At 46.7% G+C, this 20,974-nt stretch overlaps 2 protein-coding genes across 5 annotated transcripts in view; one reads left to right on the plus strand and one right to left on the minus strand.

The window, feature by feature from the left end:
- LOC137527600 (actin-associated protein FAM107A-like) overlaps window positions 1–20,974 on the minus strand; it is an 84,460-nt gene that overhangs the window by 24,095 nt on the left and 39,391 nt on the right. Inside the window, exons 1-3 of one of the 4 annotated variants that reach the window (XM_068248220.1) lie at window positions 8,558–8,699; window positions 2,914–2,958; window positions 2,095–2,192 (exon numbers count right to left, since the gene is read on the minus strand). In XM_068248220.1, coding sequence (XP_068104321.1) covers window positions 2,095–2,192; window positions 2,914–2,942 — 127 coding nt within the window. In that variant the 5' untranslated portion in view covers window positions 2,943–2,958; window positions 8,558–8,699. Of the gene's footprint in view, window positions 1–2,094; window positions 2,193–2,913; window positions 2,959–5,075; window positions 5,154–8,204; window positions 8,335–8,557; window positions 8,700–20,974 lie in introns of those variants that run through there. The other 3 variants (XM_068248219.1, XM_068248221.1, XM_068248222.1) reach the window with 3 other exon arrangements.
- RENBP (renin binding protein) overlaps window positions 20,159–20,974 on the plus strand; it is a 29,644-nt gene continuing 28,828 nt past the window's right edge. The window contains exon 1 of the mRNA XM_068249758.1: window positions 20,159–20,496. Coding sequence (XP_068105859.1) covers window positions 20,369–20,496 — 128 coding nt within the window. The 5' untranslated portion in view covers window positions 20,159–20,368. The remainder of the gene's footprint in view (window positions 20,497–20,974) is intronic.

Below are 20,974 nucleotides of genomic sequence, written 5' to 3' on the forward strand. Positions count from 1 at the left end.
CGCAAAAATCCGCATAGGAAGTGGGGTAGAAGATCCGGATTTCTCAGCCAGTGTGTTGTGCGTCCTCCGGTTCCCATTTGTTTGTATTGGCCGGATGGTGCAGTCCGGCTCCGCCCCGGATACGGCTGCCGGAGGGGCCGGATGAAAAAATAGCGCATGTTGGAACGGAGGCCGGAGTCCGGATCCGGCCCGGATCCGGTCCGGCTCCGGTTCTGCAGAACGGACCCATGTGAACGGACGCATAGGCTTTAATTGCTATGCCGTGCGTCCGTTCCGTCCGTTCTGCAGGCGGTGCGGCTCCGGCACGGCGATTCCGGAGGGCCACCGCAAGTGTGAACCGGGCCTAAGGAATGCAGAGATTGCAACCACATCAGGACCCCCATTTAACTGCTGTATTAGCACTTTATTGGTCTTGTGCTGGTAATGATAACCTCTATAGGGACATTGAATAGTGATAATCATAAACAAATGGTTCCTCTCCCTTGCTTAACCTCTTGAGGATCAAAGGTTTATCCCCCCTAATGGCAATTTTTTACAATTCAGCAGTGTAACAGTTTATTGCTTGGCCAAACAACTTAGCACCCAAATGAATTTTACTTCCTTTCCTTCTCACTAAGGCTTCTTGCACACTGCATGCATTTCCGATTCAGATTCCGCTTTTTAATCAGTTTTTACATCCGATTCAGATTCCGATTTGCAGTGTACAGGGAGCAACCTGCAAATCTGAATCTGAATCGGATGTAAAAACTGATGTAAAGCGGAATCTGAATCAGAATCACTTGCTTTCGTTTGGTGTTGGTCTCTGACTGCTGCTGCAATATTTTTTTATTATTATTATTAATTTCAAATAGCACTTTTTTTCATAAAAAAGCCTATTTTTTCTTATTTTTCCCCTCTCCTAAATTGGCCCTACACTACAAAACATACACTGCACAATACATACGTAGGCATATGCCCATGATAGAGATTAGATTGTGAGCCCCTCTGTGGGACAGTTATGTCACAAGGCAATATACTGTGCAGCGCTGCGTCAGATGGTAACGCTATATAGATACATTTTTCCCTTTAGTAACGATCGCAGCCTACCAGCTGTGGCCCCGGGCTAGCAGGCTGATCACGGAGCTCGGAATTGTTTGTTAACAGGCGTTAGTGCTGGTGCGAACGCAAGCTCCTGTCTAATCTCGCGAGGAGCAAGATGACATCATATGGCGTGATGGAGGAACAAGGGAGCCACTCTGCAGCCACCATCCTGCATTAGGCGGTCACAGAGTGGTTAAAACTCTCTTAAACGGACCCTGAGCAAAGCCATGCATTGAAAATTTGGACTTACCTGGGGCTGCCTCCAGTGTTCCAGCATCCTCTTGGTCCCATCCGTGTTACGCATAGTACAGCAGAGTCCCTCAACTCAGGCAACCCGAAAGTCTCAACTAACCGGCATGCCTGATGGATAACGATGGATAATGGGGAATTTCTTTTTGGGGTGTTTTGTGGGTGTTTGCTTAGTTAAATATACTTACCGAGCCTCCAGCGATGTGAAGCAGCCTTCCTCTTGCTCCTAACGGGCTCCTAGTAGGTTGCTGGAAAGCCGCTAGAAGCAAGAGGAAGGCTGCTACACATTTCTGGAGGCTCAGTGAGTATTTTTGCTTTTTTAGCTTACTCAAGCAACCAGCCGCAGATGATCCCCGCCAATGACAGATCCCGGGGACTCTGCTGTATACATGATATGTTGGTTGAAAGAGACACCACAATTACATGAATTGAAACAGCAGTTTCATTGGCAAAGCATTTTTGGGAATCGCCGGCGATCATCGGCGATCCCACAACACTGCCAAAAACACCCTAGTGGGTTCCAACCCTAAAACTGAGTGGGTGTGAAAACTAACTGTGCAAGATGCGTTGGAGTACAGGTACCATTGATTATGCATTTACAATCTGTGGGTCGGATTCCTGGAAGTTGAGGTGGGACAGGATTAGGTCTACAAAAGCAGAGATGTGCAGGGCAGGACTCTGATACAGTCAGAGCGTATGCTGTGATCCTGAGAGAGTGGATTTCAGCTTACCTGGGAAGAAATGTCCTACTTTACCTTCACTCACCTTTCTTAAGCCCTGGAAGTGAGGCTCTGATACCAAAAGGCATCCGCAGCGAGGACAACACCTGACACTTCGCCCACATCCACAGCTCTTGGGACATCCTGAGACAGTCAAATCAAAAGGTAGGAATACAAATATTATTACTGATTTATAAAGCGCCAACCTATTCCATGGCACTGTACAGAGTAAGAACAAAACGTGGGACACATAATACTGACAGTGGTAAACACAAAATATATAAACTGGTACATGATACAGAATCGATAGACATAGTAATTACAGTGACAATTGTGACAGGTGCGTAGGTGCCACATTTCAAGGGCTGACTAATGCAGTGGGCGGATTTACCAGAAATGTTCTGGGGTTGGAGGATAGTAGAGAAAATCTGTGTTCTTGCAAACTTGTCTGGATTTATTTAACATGGGGGATGAGTTACAAACTTATCTCAAGACTGAACTCTCCTTATGTATTGCTCACCTTACCTGTAAAATAACTGTTTACATTTTCCAAGGGAAAAAAAACCTTTCCCATGAAAAATCTTTACTTTTTCTCTACTAGATCATGATCAGGGGAGGTCTGTGTGGCTGATATTGTGCTGAAACCCTCCCACAGTGTGATGGGTGGGATTGTGGAAAGTGGCACTTATGGTATAAAGAAGCACAGTTTATAATGGAGTTCATCAAGCCACATGGGGGGCGGGGGCTTAACACACAGCAAGTTCAGGATTGCTTTTACAAACATATTTTTTTATTATTTCTATATAAATCAAGGTGCAAGTGCATGTTAATGTGTTATTGGGAAACCTGTGCTATCACTAATTACCTGCACTGTTGAGGCATTGGAGGCATCATTCCCCATTGCTGGTCTCTGTGTGGTATAAAGAAGCAGAAAACAATGAGTTAATGCAAGCTGGTAACATTGTACACAGGATTATAATATTTCCATACTTATTCCATACATATTCCATATGCAGCTGCTCTGCCTGTGGCTGTGTACATGGATTATATACAATAGCTATTCAACTACTAAACTGCCTGTGTCTAGGAAACCTCAACTGGATGTTTAATAATGGATTGAGAGGCTCAGGGCTCCGGTTTCACAGCCAGTTATAAACACTTCTGGGGTAGACGATAACTAATTACAGCTAGGAGGCGGCTAGATGGTATTATTACTGGTATTATTAATGACCAAGTGTACAGTCACACCTTACATAAGAAACAGCTTTGCCATTGTACTAAGGCATCATGGGTCAGCGCTCAACATATGTCTGTGCAGGTCTTCCAGTAAGGTGTCATAGCTGAATAGCTGATGATTGACTCTCAGCAGCTTGCTTTTGGCTGTGATGTACAGCACTCATACACCAGCAAACGCGTCTATCCAAAAAAGGCACCTGGAAATTTGAGCGCCCAGTAAATACAGATATTTTACATAAAAGTGTAAAATATCACTATTAAATACCAATATTGCACTATGGCCAAAGCTAACCCTACTCTCACACAGAACCCTCCAATCCGGTAGCTAGCCTTAACCCTTACCACTCCCTCTCCCCCACCTGCCTAATGCCTAAACCTAGCCCCCCCTCCCCCCGCACACACCACCTGCCCAATGCTTAAACCTTAACACACACACACACACACCATGCACAAAAAATACCTATCTAATGCCTAACCCTTAACCTCCCCCCCCCCCACAAATCTACCTAACGCCTAAACCCCCCGCATACTAGCTACCTAAGGGACTGTTTCCACTAGCCATCGTGCAATGCGATAATCGCATTGTATCCGTGGCAACGACAAAAAAGAAAAAAACACAAATTCTCAGGGGTGCCGCCATAGGTGCTTAAAAATATTGGCATTTGGGTGCCCATGGTGCCTGATATTAAGCAAGAGCTGTACCAGTGTCCACTATTTACCGAGGGCCAAAATTTCCAATCCGGCACCCAATTTCCAATATTTTGCATTGGCGCCTTAGGAGTCACCCAATTGGTCCAATTGCCGCATGCTCCCTTTTTTACTGCTTCATCAGCAAACACACTCCTTAAATTTCAGACAACATTCCTTGGAAACAGGTTTTGGAGGCTTTTTGAAAATCATGTAAAGATGTCCTAAATAATAATAGTAATAATAAAAATGTGTCTAAAAAAAATCTATTGATTCTTCACATATTACATACAGACATCCCTTCCAGGGAATCCCTACAAAACTCTGGATGTGGCCCCTTTCCCCAGCCCAAGTTTCCAGTAGTCTTTGGGCCCCTAGAGCTTGGTTTAGATAGACTTTGTAACCCCCCCCCCCCCCCCCATATTTGTTTTACACTCCTGTGCCTCCCAGATTTTAAATATTAGGTGCCCTGACCAGTGGCGGCTCCAGCTTCAAATTTTTAGGAGGGCACAAAGGGAGCACAATGACTGGCTGGTGGGGCACATTTCAGTGATCAAAATCGATGTTTGCATGGTGACATTGGCAAGCTTTAGATATTTTTTTTACCTAACTGAGGTGATAAAATTAAGGCTTACTAGTTCAGTAATGATAGGAACCAAATGCAAACATCACAAACATAACTCAGAGGCTTTTGAGCAGAACAGATAGCTCAAATGATGGTGCTATCATTACAAAAAAAACAGATGTACAGATGCACATAGCTAGTTTGCGGGTGTCCTTTAATCCTTGCTAGCAAGCTGCTCCTGTGTGGACAGATCACAGACAAATCATTCCAGTCCCAGCCTTTGTCTCACGTCTCTACAAGCAAGGGAAGGGGGAAGAGGCAGGAGGGAAAGAAACACTGCGTGTAATACCTTATCTTGGTAGCTAAGTAGCTAAGCATTGCTGGAGAGTGAGACTAGAGCTTGTATTTTACAGACAGGAAGTTTTGAATCAGGATTATTATCCTGGTTTAAAACTTCCTGTCTCTAAAATACAAGCTCTACTTTATTGGATAATTTAAAGGAAATATCAGGCAATTTTAAGCAAATGAGATCTACTTACCTGGGGCTTCCACCAGTAAATAAAACCCACACGTTTTATTTGTCCATTTGTCCCGGTTATCACAACGTTTAAATTATGTCCCTAGAACAATGTATGATGATAATATATTTTGAAATAAAAGTGTATTTGTTTTGTTTTGAGTTTTTTTTGTACTGGATCAATAATAAGTCCCTAACATATCTATTTAAGTTTTTATTTTAAAAAATGCTGTCATTTTTTTTAACAAGTGTTTAATTTTGGTAACTATGGGGCAGCAGGGGAGGGGGAAGGAGGTATTAGTTTATTTTTATTTAACATAAAAGTGTAAAATGTGTATTTTTACACACACACATTGTTTTTTTTCCCCTAGATGTCGCCACACTTTGAACAAGCACACAGACAGTGTTGTTACAGAAACGATCATTGGCTTCTAGTTGAAGCCATGATCTTTCCCTTATAGGGACTTTAATTGGTTTAGGGAGTACTTGTTCCCTTTCACTAATCGCAGCTCTCCAAGTTCCGACGGCTACGTGCATGGCAGTGGCAGCAGCAGAGGACATTTTAAAACATCTGTTAATCCATTCAGAGGGACCAACATGACGTTAAAATGACATGTCGTCCAGTAGCGGTTAAGACTGATCACCATTCCATGTGGCCCTTGTTCTACCCATGAATCTGCAACCACCATGTCCCCAATAACTCCAGCTTACAGGGCCCCAATAACTGTGTGGCTTCCCCCAGCCACCATGATCTCAACCTCCAAACTGAAGAGTAATGCAGCAGTGAATGTTGTGGCAGGTTATTACCTTCTCCAATATTGTGTCCAGATCATCTTCCCCTTCCATGCATCCGCCAGTCTCACTCACTTCTGTCCTGGTCTTCTTACTTTCTGTTAGACATCACATGACATGCAACAAGACTCAGGAGCAGTAATGGGTTAGATGGCAGCTGCAGGGGACAGGATGACAATCTGAAGCCGGTGCTAGTAAAGGTAGTACACTGTTCCACCACCCACTGCTGCGCCATGGAGAGAGGAACAGTAACTACTGGGGAAATGCAGGGGGAAGGGCGAGAGGCTATACTGAAAAAAGGAAAGCTTTGCTTCTAATCAACTAATCTCCTTTATTCTCACTGGTTCATAAGTATTAAGCCCCCCTCTTCCTGGTTGTAAATTGTCCATCTCACCCAGACCCGGATTTACAGGAGCCTATAGGGAGGGCTGTTTCTAGACTTTTTACTTTCTGAGGCAAACTTGTGAGGATGTGCAAACCCCCCCCCCCCCTAAATTGGAATGATCACACAGCCCCCAACAATTGGCACTGCACGTTATAGCTGCGGTAAGCCCCCAAAAAAACACCCTTAGTATAGGTAGGTAGCCAGTTATAGGTTGACCTCAGTGTTAGTAGCTAGGTACAGTTGCCCCCAGTATAGGTTAGCCAGGTACACATTGCCCCCAGTATAGGTTGGCCATGCACTCACTTCACTTCCTGTTTCTGTCTGGTGCTGCCCCCAGACTTCTGCCGAGGATAAGTAGCTAGTGGTGCCCCCGACTGAAGGGAAATCGCATCAGGGAATGCAGAGAGTTAGGTGAGTAACCTCTCATTTAATCTCTGCTTAGGACTCTGCAAAGGGAAGGAGGAAGGAAGGCACTAGGGGAGGGGAGTGAGCCGACTTTCCATCATCAGGCGCCTGTAGGCACGTGCCTAAAGTGCCTTATGGTAATCCGGCCCTGATCTCACCTCCTTGTTATCCCAAGTTGCATTTAGCAATTTATAAAACGTCAGTCTACCCTCACTATTACAGTATTCTGGCTGACACACTGGCTGGGTAAATCACTTTACGACTGAGAAATTCTAGTGGTGAAACTTCCCTGCCTCTATGCTCAGCTTCCAACCCACAAAGGAGTCTCAAACCCCCTGCAAGACTATCTGTAACCTGCAGGAGTTGATAGTTCACGTTTTATAGCCATGGCTGGTTAATGGAGTTGAGAACTCATATGCCACCAATATCACTGAGAAGTGTATATAGTGAACTTGTGAACATGTAATTTCAGTGGTGTCTACCAGAAACTGAACTCTTGTTTGTAACTGGGTGACCCTTTCAGAGTATAATAAATAAGTATTTCTCTCAAGGGCAGCAACCATTTAAAGGAAACCTGATCTGACCTAAAATTGGCAGCCTTAGCTGGGTCTTCCTCCATGAAGTCGCTCAGCGTTTTCTTTACATCTGAGGCCCAAATGCAGGTTGTGGCAACTGTACCTCCGTTGCCCCGTCCTTGCACCCCGCTGGATTGCCTTTCTGGTGCCGGCTCCCGGCTCCCGGCACCAGGAAGGCAGTCCAGCGGGGTGCAAGGACGGGGCCACGGAGGGTAGCGCTCTGTGCATGTGCGGTTCTTGAAAGCTTGAAGCACTCATGTGCAGTGCATTGCCAGGAGCTCGATTGAGCTGGGCGTGCAGACGGGGCCGTGCAGGCACAGTGACCTGTGTTCATGTTGCAGGTGTAAAGAAGCCACCAGCAGGAGAATGGAGGGGACCAAGTGGACACCGAGGGACCTCACGGATTACGGGGGGGGGGGGGCAGGAAGAAGCCCTAGGTAAGTAAAAGGCTACCTGCCAATTTTAGGTTAGTTCAGGTTGCCTTCAAACAGAAGTCAATATACACAAAAAATGTTGAGGATAAACAGTCCAGTTAATCACAAAAGTCATTTTCTGGTTTTGCTACTACGGCTTTTGTATGCAGTGGTATGCTGTACTTTGTTTGTCCGTAGAAACTAAAATGATTGTGTTTCTGATGGAAATCTGAGATAAGCAGTGCTATAATGATTCTGATTTGGGTCTCGTAATACTACCGGGCACTCCGGTTGACTCCCACATCCCAAAATACATACAGATAAGTTAATTGGTTTCCCATAAATTGTCCCTAGACAATGATACATGCACTACATGATACATACACATATAACTATGGTAGGGATTAGATTGTGAGCCCCTCTGAGGGACAGTTAAGTGACAAGACAATATATTCTGTACAGCGCTGCGGAAGATGTCGGTGCTATCCTAAATAATAATAAAATTACAGTAAAAGTCATGTCTAACAAGTATATCACCTAATGGTAAAAATAAGTTTTTGAAAAGGGTGCAGGGGTCTTACATGTCCTTGATGGGGCTGGAGTCTCCTGGGGTCTGTGACATCGCTGAATGCAGCTGGAAATCTCGCAGTGGGTTTAGGAAAGATCTGAGCTCTCTGGCACACTAGATCCCTACCTGCTCTTATTTCTGACGATTGTTTCCACTACAGATAAATTATTAAAGACCTCTGATTGTCTGTACTTCACAAGAGAAGCACACTCACACACATCAGTCACGAAGGTAAGGGATCACTGTGGAATATTCTGTAAGCTTAAAGCAAACATCCTAGCCACATGTTACACACTCTGCATCCTGATATAGCCGGCATATTTGCTAGTTTATTTCCAATGTCACTTCTTTCCCATTAGTACTTACTGTTTATCTAGCTTCAATATTTCTTGTGATGTCAGAACTCATCGGGGACTTGGTTTCAGGGCAGTTGCTGACCTTTTGCGTCACAACCTCCACCCCAGCATTAGCACAATTATACATACACTACAGGGCAATCACTTAGGCCCGGTTCACTCTGGCAATTAGTGGCAAACGGATTCGTGAAAACGGACCTAATTACCAGTCAATCAGATCCGTTTTCACTCCTTTGCCGTTTAGCCGTTTCAGCTCTGTTTCCTCATAACCCCCAGACCCCTATCATCAAAGTGGATTTTGCTGGCTAGAACAGTCCATTTTTTCACTAGTGTGAAGAAATGTTCCCTTTTCTCATTGCTTTAAGGCCTTGCTGCAGGGCCGCACAACTCAGCACACAAGTGATTCCCCCCCCCCCCCCTTTTCTGCCCACCAACAGAACTCTCTGTTGGTGGGTGAAGATCGCTCCCAGGATGTTTATTTTTTTAACAAATATTTATTTCTTTATTTTCTAAATAAATTACCATTTTTATTTCTAATTTTGCACACCTCCCTCCCTCCCCCCGCCAGCCAATCACTGTGATCGGTTGTCATAGGCTTCAGCCTATGTTAGCAGATCACCCCTGAGCCTTTAGAAGGGACAGCCGTGTCACACGGCTGTCCCCAGTACAGCGCTGCCATGGATCGCAGCACTGTACACAGTAAATAGACGGCGATTTCACCATCTAACAGTCTCCTAGCGGCATTCGCTGCTGGGAGGCTGATGACTGAGCGGAGCTCCATCATTCAAGCGGAGATGTGCGCGCATCAGGATGCGCGATCTCCTGCAAAACACGCCCACAGGACCTCACGCAATGACCTTACGCCATGGTCGTGGCCGAATCACGCCGATGTCCCCAAGTAGTTAAAGGTAATGTCAACTGAAATTTAAAAAAAATTAAAGCTTTACAGAAACAAAAACAGATATTTACCTACAGAGAGAGAGGGCTCTGAGCCTTCCTGTTCCTCTTACGGTCCCCTCATTCCAGAGCTGTCATATCCTTTCAATCTGCCATCACAGAAGGCTTCGGAAGTCTTCAGGAGCCCGAGTGCTCCAGAAGATGGGCGGCTCCATACTGCCCCACATGAGTGCGAGAGAGAATGCGCTCACGCAGGTGCAGTACAGAGCTGCGCGTCTTCAGAAGTCTCCAGTAGCGGCACCTCAAAGTATTGAACCGATTGTTCGAATACTGCTAATGGGGGTAACAGTGCTGGAACAAGGGGACCGTGAGAGAAACAGGAAGGCTCTATAGGACCCAGAGCCTTCCCTCTCTGTTTTTTTTTGGGGGGGGGGGGGGGGTTTGGACATTCACTGTAACCACTTTGCAACTAGGTATGTTTTTTCTTTCCATATGGACTAGAGCAGTTTTGACATTTTAGCTATGCCTCTATTTAATTAGCAATACTTTTATTACTACTTACGCCACCTTAATGATCTACAAACTAGACTTTTTTTTCCAGGTGATTTTTTTTTTAATTCCCCAGAAATTATTTTATTTCTTATGCATTTTAAAGAGAAATTGAGGAATAAAAAAACAAAAAGATACTTTAAAATAAAAAAGTGCTACCATGGATAATAAACACTAATTAAATTTGGCTATTTATTATAAAACCTATATTTTGTTGCTGTTACAGCATTCGGTGAAGATATTTCATTTTGAAATAAAGATATATTTTTCTGCATTATGCATTTTTTCCTAGCAGCTAGCGCTGCATTGTAACAAATGGCGCCCTTTTTTGTTAGAGCTTGCCCTGGTGATCTAGCCCCCCCATCTTATTTAGAGCTTCCTGTGGGGTGTGGCAGAGCTTTCCCTGGGGCCTAGTGGGCCACCACCTCTTCATATTTTCTTGGGTGGTAGTTTAGTTGTCCCCATTTCACTTTAAGGCATTGCTTGGTAGTTCAGTTGACCCCTTGCTCTTTAAGGCATGCTCTGGTAATCTAGTACCCCCATTTCCCAAAACTCTCCTTGGTAGTCTAATCCTCCCACCTCCATTGAAGTCGCTTTCCCTGGTAGCGTAGTGGTCCTGCTCTCTTCCCCTTTAAGGTATTCCCTGGTAGCTTAGTGGGCCTCCCACCTTCCCCTTAAACATTCCCTAGTAGTCTAGTGGTACCTCCCATATTCTGGTGGGCTAGTGGAATCTCCTCTCCCCCTTGAAGCATCCCCTGGCAGTCTAGTGGTATCCAATTCCCTTTTAAAAAGCCCCGCACTTTCTATTGAAATCTCCTGCGGCTAGCGGTTGCCCTGTTTCCCTGGAAGGCTAGTGGTCACCCCCCAAGCCCCCCATGTAGTGATTAGCGGCTGCATAAGCATGCATTTCACCCCTCCCTGTTCCTGCGGTGAACGGCTCTCCCCCTCAGTTGTACTGACGGCGGCTTCTGTTGTCTGTTGCCAAATAGTAGCGTGGTGTGTACTCATAACCAAGGAGCACCTGACTTATGATGGATGCAGAAAAGATTTATGGCAAATTTAAAGGGACAGGCTGCGCAAATTGCATCCACAATACTAGAATATGCAGGGCCAAATTCAACTACACTGCCTCTTCCTGCCACTAAAAGGAGTTAGTCTCCGTAAAATATGTATATATTAACAGGGGTACCACACGTAGGCCTCCTATGCTCCCAGGAAAGGGGAGCAGCACAAGCAGCGCCCCAAGCACACTCGGTGCCCAGAAGCGAAGAGGAAGCAGCGCAGACCCCTGAAGGGTGTCCATCACCTAGGAGAGCTGCCTACAGTTTGCCCCTCCAGGTAAGAAACCCTACCACTTGCAAACATTGTCCAGCTGCAAAAAAATATGCAAACTGCATGACTTGGAAGCTACACTACCAGGAAAGGGGAACAGAGCAGGGAGTGTCCCAAGCACAGTGGTGTAGCTAAGGAGCTGTGGGCCCCGATGCAAGTTTTACAATGGGGCCCCCCAAGCACTCTATACATAACAATTGATACGGCGCACCAAAACCTGCCAAGGACAACCACAGTGTCAGAGGTGCAAGAAGGTGATGGGAAACAGAGTGTTAATGATCAGTACTATTCAAAGTATCTATAGAAGTATCTATAGAAGTGATTATTGAGGGAGGGCCCTATGGGGCCTCTATGGTCCAAGGGCCCCAATGTGGTGGTAACCTCTGCAACCCCTATTGCTACGCCCCTGCCCAAGCATGTTATTGCTTGAACACGCCCCTCATAATGCACCGGGGGGGGGGGGAAGGGAAGGGTGTGAAGACAGCTCCCCCAAATATTGCTACCACCTAGGAGAGCCATCCACTGTTGAACTGTAGCAAAACAGTGGCATGGTGTTTGCTTATAATCAAGCAGCACCTGGCTTATAATGGCTGCAAAAAAGTCTCTCAGTCATTTTAAAGGCACAGCATATGCAAATTGCATCCGCAGTACCAGAATATGTAGGACCGAAACCACCTACACTGCCTCTCCCTGCAACTAAGAGGTGTTATTCGATAGGTCCATGTAAAAAATGTTTACATATTAAAGGAAACCCGAGGTGACATGTGACATGATGAGATAGACATGGGTATGTAGCGTGCCTAGCACACAAATAACTATACTGTGTTCCTTCTTTACATTGCCCCCCCCCCCAAGCACTCTATACAGAACAATTGATACGGCGCCCCAAAACCTGCCAAGGTCAACCACAGTGTCAGAGGTGCAGGGAGGGGATGGAGAACAGCTCGTTGGCGATTATAATCTTTCAAAGCATTTATAGAAGTGATCATTACAAGCACAGGACCAATAAAGAGCTAATACTGCAGTTGAAGAAGGGCCCTACACGGTCAACGCCACTAGTACATTCACAATGGCAAGTTCACATCAGCATGTTGGCAGTGCGTTCCTGCTTATTTAACCGCTCTACGACCGCCTAACACAGATTAACTGCCGCAGAGTGGCTCCGTTATTCCTCCACCACGCCATATGGAACGAGATTAGATGGGATCTTGCACGAGTGCGATCTCCCGTCTATAAACAAAGCGGGGCGCAGTGATCCGTCTGCCAGTGGCTGATCAACGCTGTCAGGCTGTTCTTTTAATTTATAATAAAAATGGAAATAGCGCTTGTCACAGGAGCCTTAGTGGTCAGACCGCAAATTGCCTTCCAATCGGTTTCAGCACACAGACCATGCAAGCTTTGGTCGCGATCTTTGCGCAGAAACCGACAGAAATTTGGGCAGCAGCCCGACCAGAAGGGAGCCTGTGAGGTACGGTAATTACAACTTTACACACTATTCCAGGGTATCTGCTACCACCTCTGTTACCATGGGACAGAGGAGCCCGCTGCCTGTCTGAGCCTAGCTCTACAAATAAAACGGTTAAACACACTCTATTCTGTCTAGTTAACCACAATACAATAGTAGCGTCTCTTCAGAGATCTGAGTTCAGTTCCTGTGTATGCTGAATAATAGGGTAGCTGGAACAACAACTGACGATATATTGGTAGGTGAACAAAGGCGCCAGAAGGATAAAAGTACATAAAATTTTTTAAAAAATTGCTGGGAGGAAGTGGTGGACTCGCCTCCGTTAAAGCAGACACCAAGGACTGTAAATATATAGATATACACATTTATTGAAAATACCCCAAAGATGCAACGCGTTTCGCGGGCACAGCCCACTTCTTCAGGCAATAAGCAGGGGATAAACAACAGCAATTCAGTTATAGCAAGCAGAGCACCTCCACAGAGGTGCTCTGCTTGCTATAACTGAATTGCTGTTGTTTATCCCTATAGCAAGCAGAGCACCTCTGTGGAGGTGCTCTGCTTGCTATAACTGAATTGCTGTTGTTTATCCCCTGCTTATTGCCTGAAGAAGTGGGCTGTGCCCGCGAAACGCGTTGCATCTTTGGGGTATTTTCAATAAATGTGTATATCTATATATTTACAGTCCTTGGTGTCTGCTTTAACGGAGGCGAGTCCACCACTTCCTCCCTGCAATTTTTAAAAAATTTTATGTACTTTTATCCTTCTGGCGCCTCTGTTCACCTACCAATATATTTGAGTCCACCCCAGGTGTTGGGGTGATCTACCCCCTTTCTTCCTATCTACAGAGAGCGACTTCTTAATCCTGAGTGAGGACAGGTCTAATCTCCTCACCTGCCTAATGAGTGGTTACCTAGGTGGTAACCCGTGTTTGTGAGTATTACCATCTCACTGTTTCATTTATCCAATCAATTTTGACATACTACACCATATTGGGCTCTCGATTTCTCTTCAACTTTAACAACTGACGATAACGTCGGTTTATTGAAAGCAATATAAATAATAAATATATACAGAAAATTATTAAAATCAACAATTATTGAGACATGAGATAACAGTATGAAAATAAAGGGGAGAAAAAATACTTAGTTTCATGGAAAATGTCCTTTTGTGGGAAAATCATCAAGTCCTCGATTTCAAGTTCCGCAGAGTTCTTTGTTTCAGCTAAGTTCAATCAAAATGGCCACCACTTGTTCCTCACGGTGGCCGTGTGTTCATGAAGGTGGAAAAATGGAGAAATGAGGGGAGGGCCCCTCGCAGATACTTTTGAGGAAGCTGGTTTGGGGGTGTGACAATGCCGGTTTGGGGGTGTGGCAATGCCGGCCCCCTCTGAGTTACCAACAAATGACAGTTCATTCCCTCTGAGAGATTTTAGGGCTAAACTTATGAAATGCTGTAACTTCTGAACCATACACGTTATATTTAGGGGGGTAACAGATTCATACTTGTTGGAAAATACAGATTAATATGACATCAGACATGGCTAAGAAAGCGGGTCAGGCTCATGAGAAGATTCAAATCTCAATAACCGGACGGGCTATCACAATGAATGTCATATCAGCACGATGGCCAGATTTTACCGAAAAAGACGATATGAATTTTATAGCTGTGCGACATACGGTTTTCGTATACCGACAGGAAATCATACCACCCATGCTTTTCTTATGGCTGGCTAAGTGGCTCCGGCCAGTCTGGGAAAGAAGCAGGTTTTGAATAGCCCCCTGCTGGGATTAGCTTCCTGAGCACAGGGTTTGTTCCTGCTCATTAGCATATCAAAAGAGACATCCTGCAGTTAAGCAGGGGCTCCTACACAATCAATCCCGATTCTAGTGATCTGAAGCGCAATCGATGCAGAGAATTGAGTGCGATCGCTTTTTCTTCACGGGCGGTTCCAGGATGCGTCTGCGGCCCCGCAACCGTCCTTGACAGCCCCCCCCCCCCTCTTGTCTGTGGCTTAGCCACACACCCGCAAGATGTGTGGCGGCGACACTAACCTGGCTGACGGGTCTCGGGTTGCCGGTACGGCGGGAAAGCCCGTTGGAGCCGGCGGCTCGGTTCCCCTGGACAGGTCGCAGTCCGCTACCCTCAGGCTTGACCCGACATGGACCGTTCCGGACAGGGCGTTTGCGCCACTGCGTTCGGATGGGGCGTCTGCCAGGACTGCTGTCAACGGGCAGTAGGTTGGTTAACTCAACGCATGTCAACGCATGGTTTCCCTGCTAAGTGGCTGTGGACCTAAGGGAACCCCGTGGGAATCCCTGGACCTTGCCAGCTCCTGACAGACGGCACATGCTTTGCATTAGTTTGCTACATCCCTGTTCATCATGGGCCAATAAAACTGTCTCCGAATACAGGCAAGTGTCTTGCGGACACCAGAGTGTCCTGTCAGGGAATTATCATGTGCGGATTTCAGCACATGTCCCCTGAACACACTCGGGACCACAAGCCATTTGGTATTCGCATGTGATCTACCAGTAGGGGGCTGTACAGACTTGCTGTACAGTCTCCCACCTTCCCAGTATACCTTGAAAGCGGCCCCGTCTGCGAGGGGCTCAGAGGCTTGCTGCCTGAGCACCTCCAGGCTTGGGTCCCTTTGTAGAGCTGCTGTGAATACGCTGTCAGTTTCAGCCACCTGGCTCATGTCCCACGAGTTCAGCGGCTGAAAGGTCTCATCCCTATGGTCAGAGGAGGGGGAGGAGGCCGGAACCCCCTCCACCTGTTCTGAGCTCAGGTTCTGAGCAGTACAGCTGCGCGGTACTGCTAGCACAGGTATACCTTCAGAATGGCACAGACTGGCATTACTTGAATCATCGTTGCATGCATTAATGACAGTGACAGGCATAGACACATTTTCATTACAGACAGTTGGTACATTAAACACAGGTACAGTTACATCTTCATCACAACAGGCAGTTTGTACATCAAACTCAGGTGCCTTTGAAGCAGGCACTATTGAACCTGGTACCCTTGAACTGGGCACATTCAACCCACCATCCCCTGGTGCTCCCCCAAGTGTATAAAGTACCTGGTGGTGGGTGGAGAGTCCGTCTCCCTCCGTGAGCGACAAGGCGGTCGTGGCAGGTTCGTAGTAGGACACAAGCTTGCCCAAATCAGTCCCCAGCAACACAGGGACTGGGAGATCCTTCATAACCCCAACAACCCTTTCTTGGACTCCCACCCCCCAGTCGATCTTCACTCTCGCGTGGGCTATGTGAAAAAGGGTGCCCTCTACTCCAGTAAGGGCAAGGGATCGGCTGGAGCTGATGCTCTCCATTGGCACAAGGTGTGAGTGAACTAAGGTGATGTCAGCTCCGGTGTCTTGGAATCCGGTGACAACTTTGCCGTTCACTCTAACAAGTTGCTGCTGGTCAGTTCGGTCGTGGATTTCCTTTCTGCGGGCAAACAGAACAAAATCTGATGATCCAGGCTGTGGTTCGCTGGCGGGTTGCCTCTGCTGTGGGTGAGGTACAGGGGATACAGGTGCTGCAGGTGCTGGTGGTGTCTGTCTCCGCTCCGGAAAGTCGAATTTCATGTGTCCGGGCTGGCGGCAGTAGTGACAGGTGACCTCTCCAGGGGCTGCAGGCCTGGGTGCAGCAGCTGCGCTGGGTGGCCTCGGTGGCTGACGGCTCACAGGGGCAGGAGAGTCTGCCGGCGTATTGGGCTGACCTCCTCTCCAGCTGGATGGGGCAGTTCTGCGTGTATCAGACACCCGGGTAGTTGCAAAGGTTTCAGCGAGGTCTGCAGCGACAGTTGCTGACGCAGGCTTGCGCTCCAGCACAAGCTGTCGTACATCAGCAGGGCAAATGTTCAGAAATTGTTCCAGGACTATCAAGTCCTCCAGGACCCCATAAGACCCTTTGGTGAGGCCTAGAGTCCACTGGCGAAGTGTGGTGAGCAAGCTGCTGACCACATCTCGGTACGAATCAGAAGACTTTTTCTGCCAGGCCCTGAACTTTTTCCGATAGGCTTCTGGCGTCAGCTGGTATTTGGTAATGATAGCGTCTTTTATAGCGGCATAATCATTATCTTTCTCCGCAGGCAACTCTGCGAAAGCATCAAGCGCTTTGTAGCGCAGCAAAGGTGTCAGATGTCTGGCCCACTGGTCTTGGGACAGACGATACTGACGGCATGCTTTTTCAAAAGACCGCAGAAACAAGTCAATGTCAGTGTCTTTTTCAATACTAGCAAATTTAAATTTTGCACTTACGGGTGATGTTCCTTCCGCAGGGAGGCTGGGCGGCGAACTCCGGCTGGCCTGTTGAACTTTTGCCAGGTTCAGCTCATGCTGTCGTTGCCGTTCCCGTTCCTCTCGTGCCTCTGCAGATTGGCGCTCCAACTGCGCTTGCATGTACTGCAGGTACTTGTCCAGGTCAGTCTCCATCAGCTTTCGTAATGCCTGCTGCATTACCGGGTCAGCACCCATGGAAAGTCCAGTACTGGCCAGTTCCGAGCGAGTACTTTCCGAAACTCTGGGATTAGGGACCACACTGACAGTCTCCTGCGTAGCCGTTAATGCAGGGCCCTCAGGATGCACAACCTCTGTACGGTCAGGATTCTCAGTCTCTGGTTCCCCTCGATTTGAGTCAGATGGGCTGGTATCCACTTCAGCGGAAACTCCCGGCTCCTGCAGTTGCTGGGTATCCCATTGAAACAAGTCCGTTACCAGATCCTGGTGTTTCTTGCGGCCGACATCAATGCCTCTCGCTTGGCAAAGAGTTTGCAGGTCGGCCACGCACATTTGCTGGTAGTTCCCGTACATTTCCACGCCAAATAAAATAAAACTTTTGGGGAGGGGTACTGGCGACACAGTCTCTCTGTATATCTAAAAAATATATTGCCTTCCAGCTACACCAACGAATTAGTTCGTTTCTTGATAGCGCTAGCGCTATCTTAGATACTTTCAGCACAACACAGGTCCCAACCGCTGCCAAACACTGTCACAGGAGCCCTAGTGGTCAGACCGCAAATTGACTTCCAATCGGTTTCAGCACACAGACCATGCAAGCTTTGGTCGCGATCTTTGCGCAGACACCGACAGAAATTTGGGCAGCAGCCCAACCAGAAGGGAGCCTGTGAGGTACGGTAATTACAACTTTACACACTATTCCAGGGTATCTGCCACCACCTCTGTTACCATGAGACAGAGGAGCCCGCTGCCTGTCTGAGCCTAGATCTACAAATAAAACGGTTAAACACACTCTATTCTGTCTAGTTAACCACAATACCATAGTAGTGTCTCTTCAGAGATCTGAGTTCAGTTCCTGTGTATGCTGAATAATAGGTTAGCTGGAACAACAACTGACGATATCGTCGGTTTATTGAAAGCAATATAAATAATTAATATATACAGAAAATTATTAAAATCAACAATTATTGAGACATGAGATAACAGTATGAAAATAAAGGGGAGAAAAAATACTTAGTTTCATGGAAAATGTTCTTTTGTGGGAAAATCATCAAGTCCTCGATTTCAAGTTCCGCAGAGTTCTTTGTTTCAGCTAAGTTCAATCAAAATGGCCACCACTTGTTCCTCACGGTGGCCGTGTGTTCATGAAGGTGGAAAAATGGAGAAATGAGGGGAGGGCCCCTCGCAGATACTTTTGAGGAAGCTGGTTTGGGGGTGTGGCAATGCCGGCCCCCTCTGAGTTACCAACAAATGACAGTTCATTCCCTCTGAGAGATTTTAGGGCTAAACTTATGAAATGCTGTAACTCCTGAACCATACACGTTATATTTAGGGGAGTAACAAATTCATACTTGTTGGAAAAGACAGATTAATATGACATCAGACATGGCTAAGCCAGCGGGTCAGGCTCCTGAGAAGATTCATATCTCAATAACCGGACGGGCTATCACAATGAATGTCATATCAGCACAATGGCCAGATTTTACCGAACAAGACGATATGAATTTTATAGCTGTGTGACATACGGTTTTCGTACACCGACAGGAAATCATACCACCCATGCTTTTCTTATGGCTGGCTAAGTGGCTCCGGCCAGTCTGGGAAAGAAGCAGGTTTTGAATAGCCCCCTGCTGGGATTAGCTTCCTGAGCACAAGGGTTTGTTCCTGCTCATTAGCATATCAAAAGAGCCATCCTGCAGTTAAGCAGAGGCTCCTACACAATTAATCCCGATTCTAGTGATCTGAAGCGCAATCGATGCAGAGAATCGAGTGCGATCGCTTTTTCTTCACGGGCGGTTCCAGGACGCGTCTGCGGCCCGCAACCGTCCGTGACAGCGCTGAGATCTTGTGCAGTGCTGTACAGAGTATATTGTCTTGTCGCTAACTGTCCTTCTGATGGGCTCACAAATCTAATCCCTGCCATAGCCATATAACATTATGTAGTGTAGGGCCAATTTAAGGGGGGAAAGGGGGGGGAAGGGGGTGCTAAACAAAATGAAAAAAATGCTCTTTTTTATTATTTAAAAAAAAAATAGCAGCAGTAATCAGATACCACCAAAAGAAAGCTTTATTAACCCACCTGGTGGTCTAAAAAATTCCGCCAGGAGGCAGCGCAGCAGGTTTTTTTTGTTTTTTTTTTATTATATCGTGTAGCGAGCCCAGGGCATCCCCCCGCCCGCTTCGATCGCCTTCGGCGATCTCCGATCAGGTTATCCAGTTCAAAGAACGGGATTTCCTGTAGGGCTTCCCCCGTCGCCATGGCGATGGGACGGGATGACGTACGTCGGGACGTCATTGGGAGTCCTGATCCACCCCTCAGCGCTGCCTGGCACTGATTGGCCAGGCAGCGCACGGGGTCTGGGGGGGGGGCGTGCGGCACGACGGATAGCGGCGATCGAGCGCGGGGCGGCGGCGATCGGTGTGCTGACGCAGCTAGCAAAGTGCTAGCTGCGCACAGCAGAAAAAAAATTAAACAAATCGGCCGAGCAGGGCCGGAAAAAACCTCCTGCGCGGCTTACCGCCAAGGAGGTTAATGAGAAGAAAAGGAGAATTCATTTGGGTGCTAAGCTGTATGGCTGAGCAATAAACCATTAAACTTGTAAAGTGCAGGATTGTAAAAAATGGCCTGGTCGCTAGAGGGTATAAACCTCTTGTCCTCAAGTGGTTAAAATCCTTCATACAGTAGTTCCTCTTTACCCTGTTTTGTTTTACTTGTTGTAACTAGTTTTTGGAATATTTGGAGATAGCTGCTTTTAAAATAATGATTACATGTGGATTCTTCTATATATATCGCTTCATATTTATTTATTCTTTTCAATACAGTCTCAGCTGTGCTTCTCCTGGTTCTTATTGACTTATTTATTAATGCATCACATGACACTCAGTCAGCTGACCCCTAAGTTTGTTCCACACAGCTGAGTGATTTCCTTCCTCAGCAGCTGAGTACACAGCAACCAGGGAAAAGCAGTCTCAGCACATTGGATTTAATGATGTGTGATAGAAGTTCTCTGTGAGCAGCTGATAATCTACCAGCAGCCTTGAGAGGAGTACCCTGGCAGAGAGCACATCTGAGCTGTGTGTGCTGGGACTGGGTCACAGGTCTGCAGCTGCCAACAATGGGAGACTTTCACTATGTGAAGATTGGAGACAGAGAGTGTCTGCAGGAATGGAAAGACAAGATAAGTAAGGAGCTGGACAAAGTCATGGACTTCTGGATTCAGCACTCTGAAGACAAGGAATATGGGTAACTGCCCTCTTTAATCCTGCAGTGATGATCATGTGACCAGTAGCTTTATTTCTGTGGGAATGATTTAGGGCTGGTTCACACAGTCATCTGCTGGCTTGTCAGCCAAATGCTTTTCAGTGTTAGTCTACTTTAGGGGATCCAGCAGGAAACCTCAAAGGGAAATCCCACTAACGTGATTGGGCGGACGTGACCCTCTCAAACTGCCAGGTTTCCAATAGGTTATATTAAACTATGCCCACACTATTTGGCCAACCAAAATGCTTTGTGCTGTAAGAGGGTGCTGTGATTGGAGGACTGTTCCCTATGAGGTTTCCTGCTGGGTCCCCTAAAGAAAACTAGTGCCTGCTTTTTGGCGGCTTTCTGCGTTTATTCTCCGTGGTAGTATGTGACCTTGGAAGCTGCATGCTGCTTCCAGGGTCGGCTAAAACGGCTGAAAAAATCGTGATGGGTGATCAGAAAGCAGCGTTTGTGCAAA

Source organism: Hyperolius riggenbachi, chromosome 8, assembly GCF_040937935.1.
Source record: "Hyperolius riggenbachi isolate aHypRig1 chromosome 8, aHypRig1.pri, whole genome shotgun sequence".
Taxonomy (NCBI): domain Eukaryota; kingdom Metazoa; phylum Chordata; class Amphibia; order Anura; family Hyperoliidae; genus Hyperolius; species Hyperolius riggenbachi.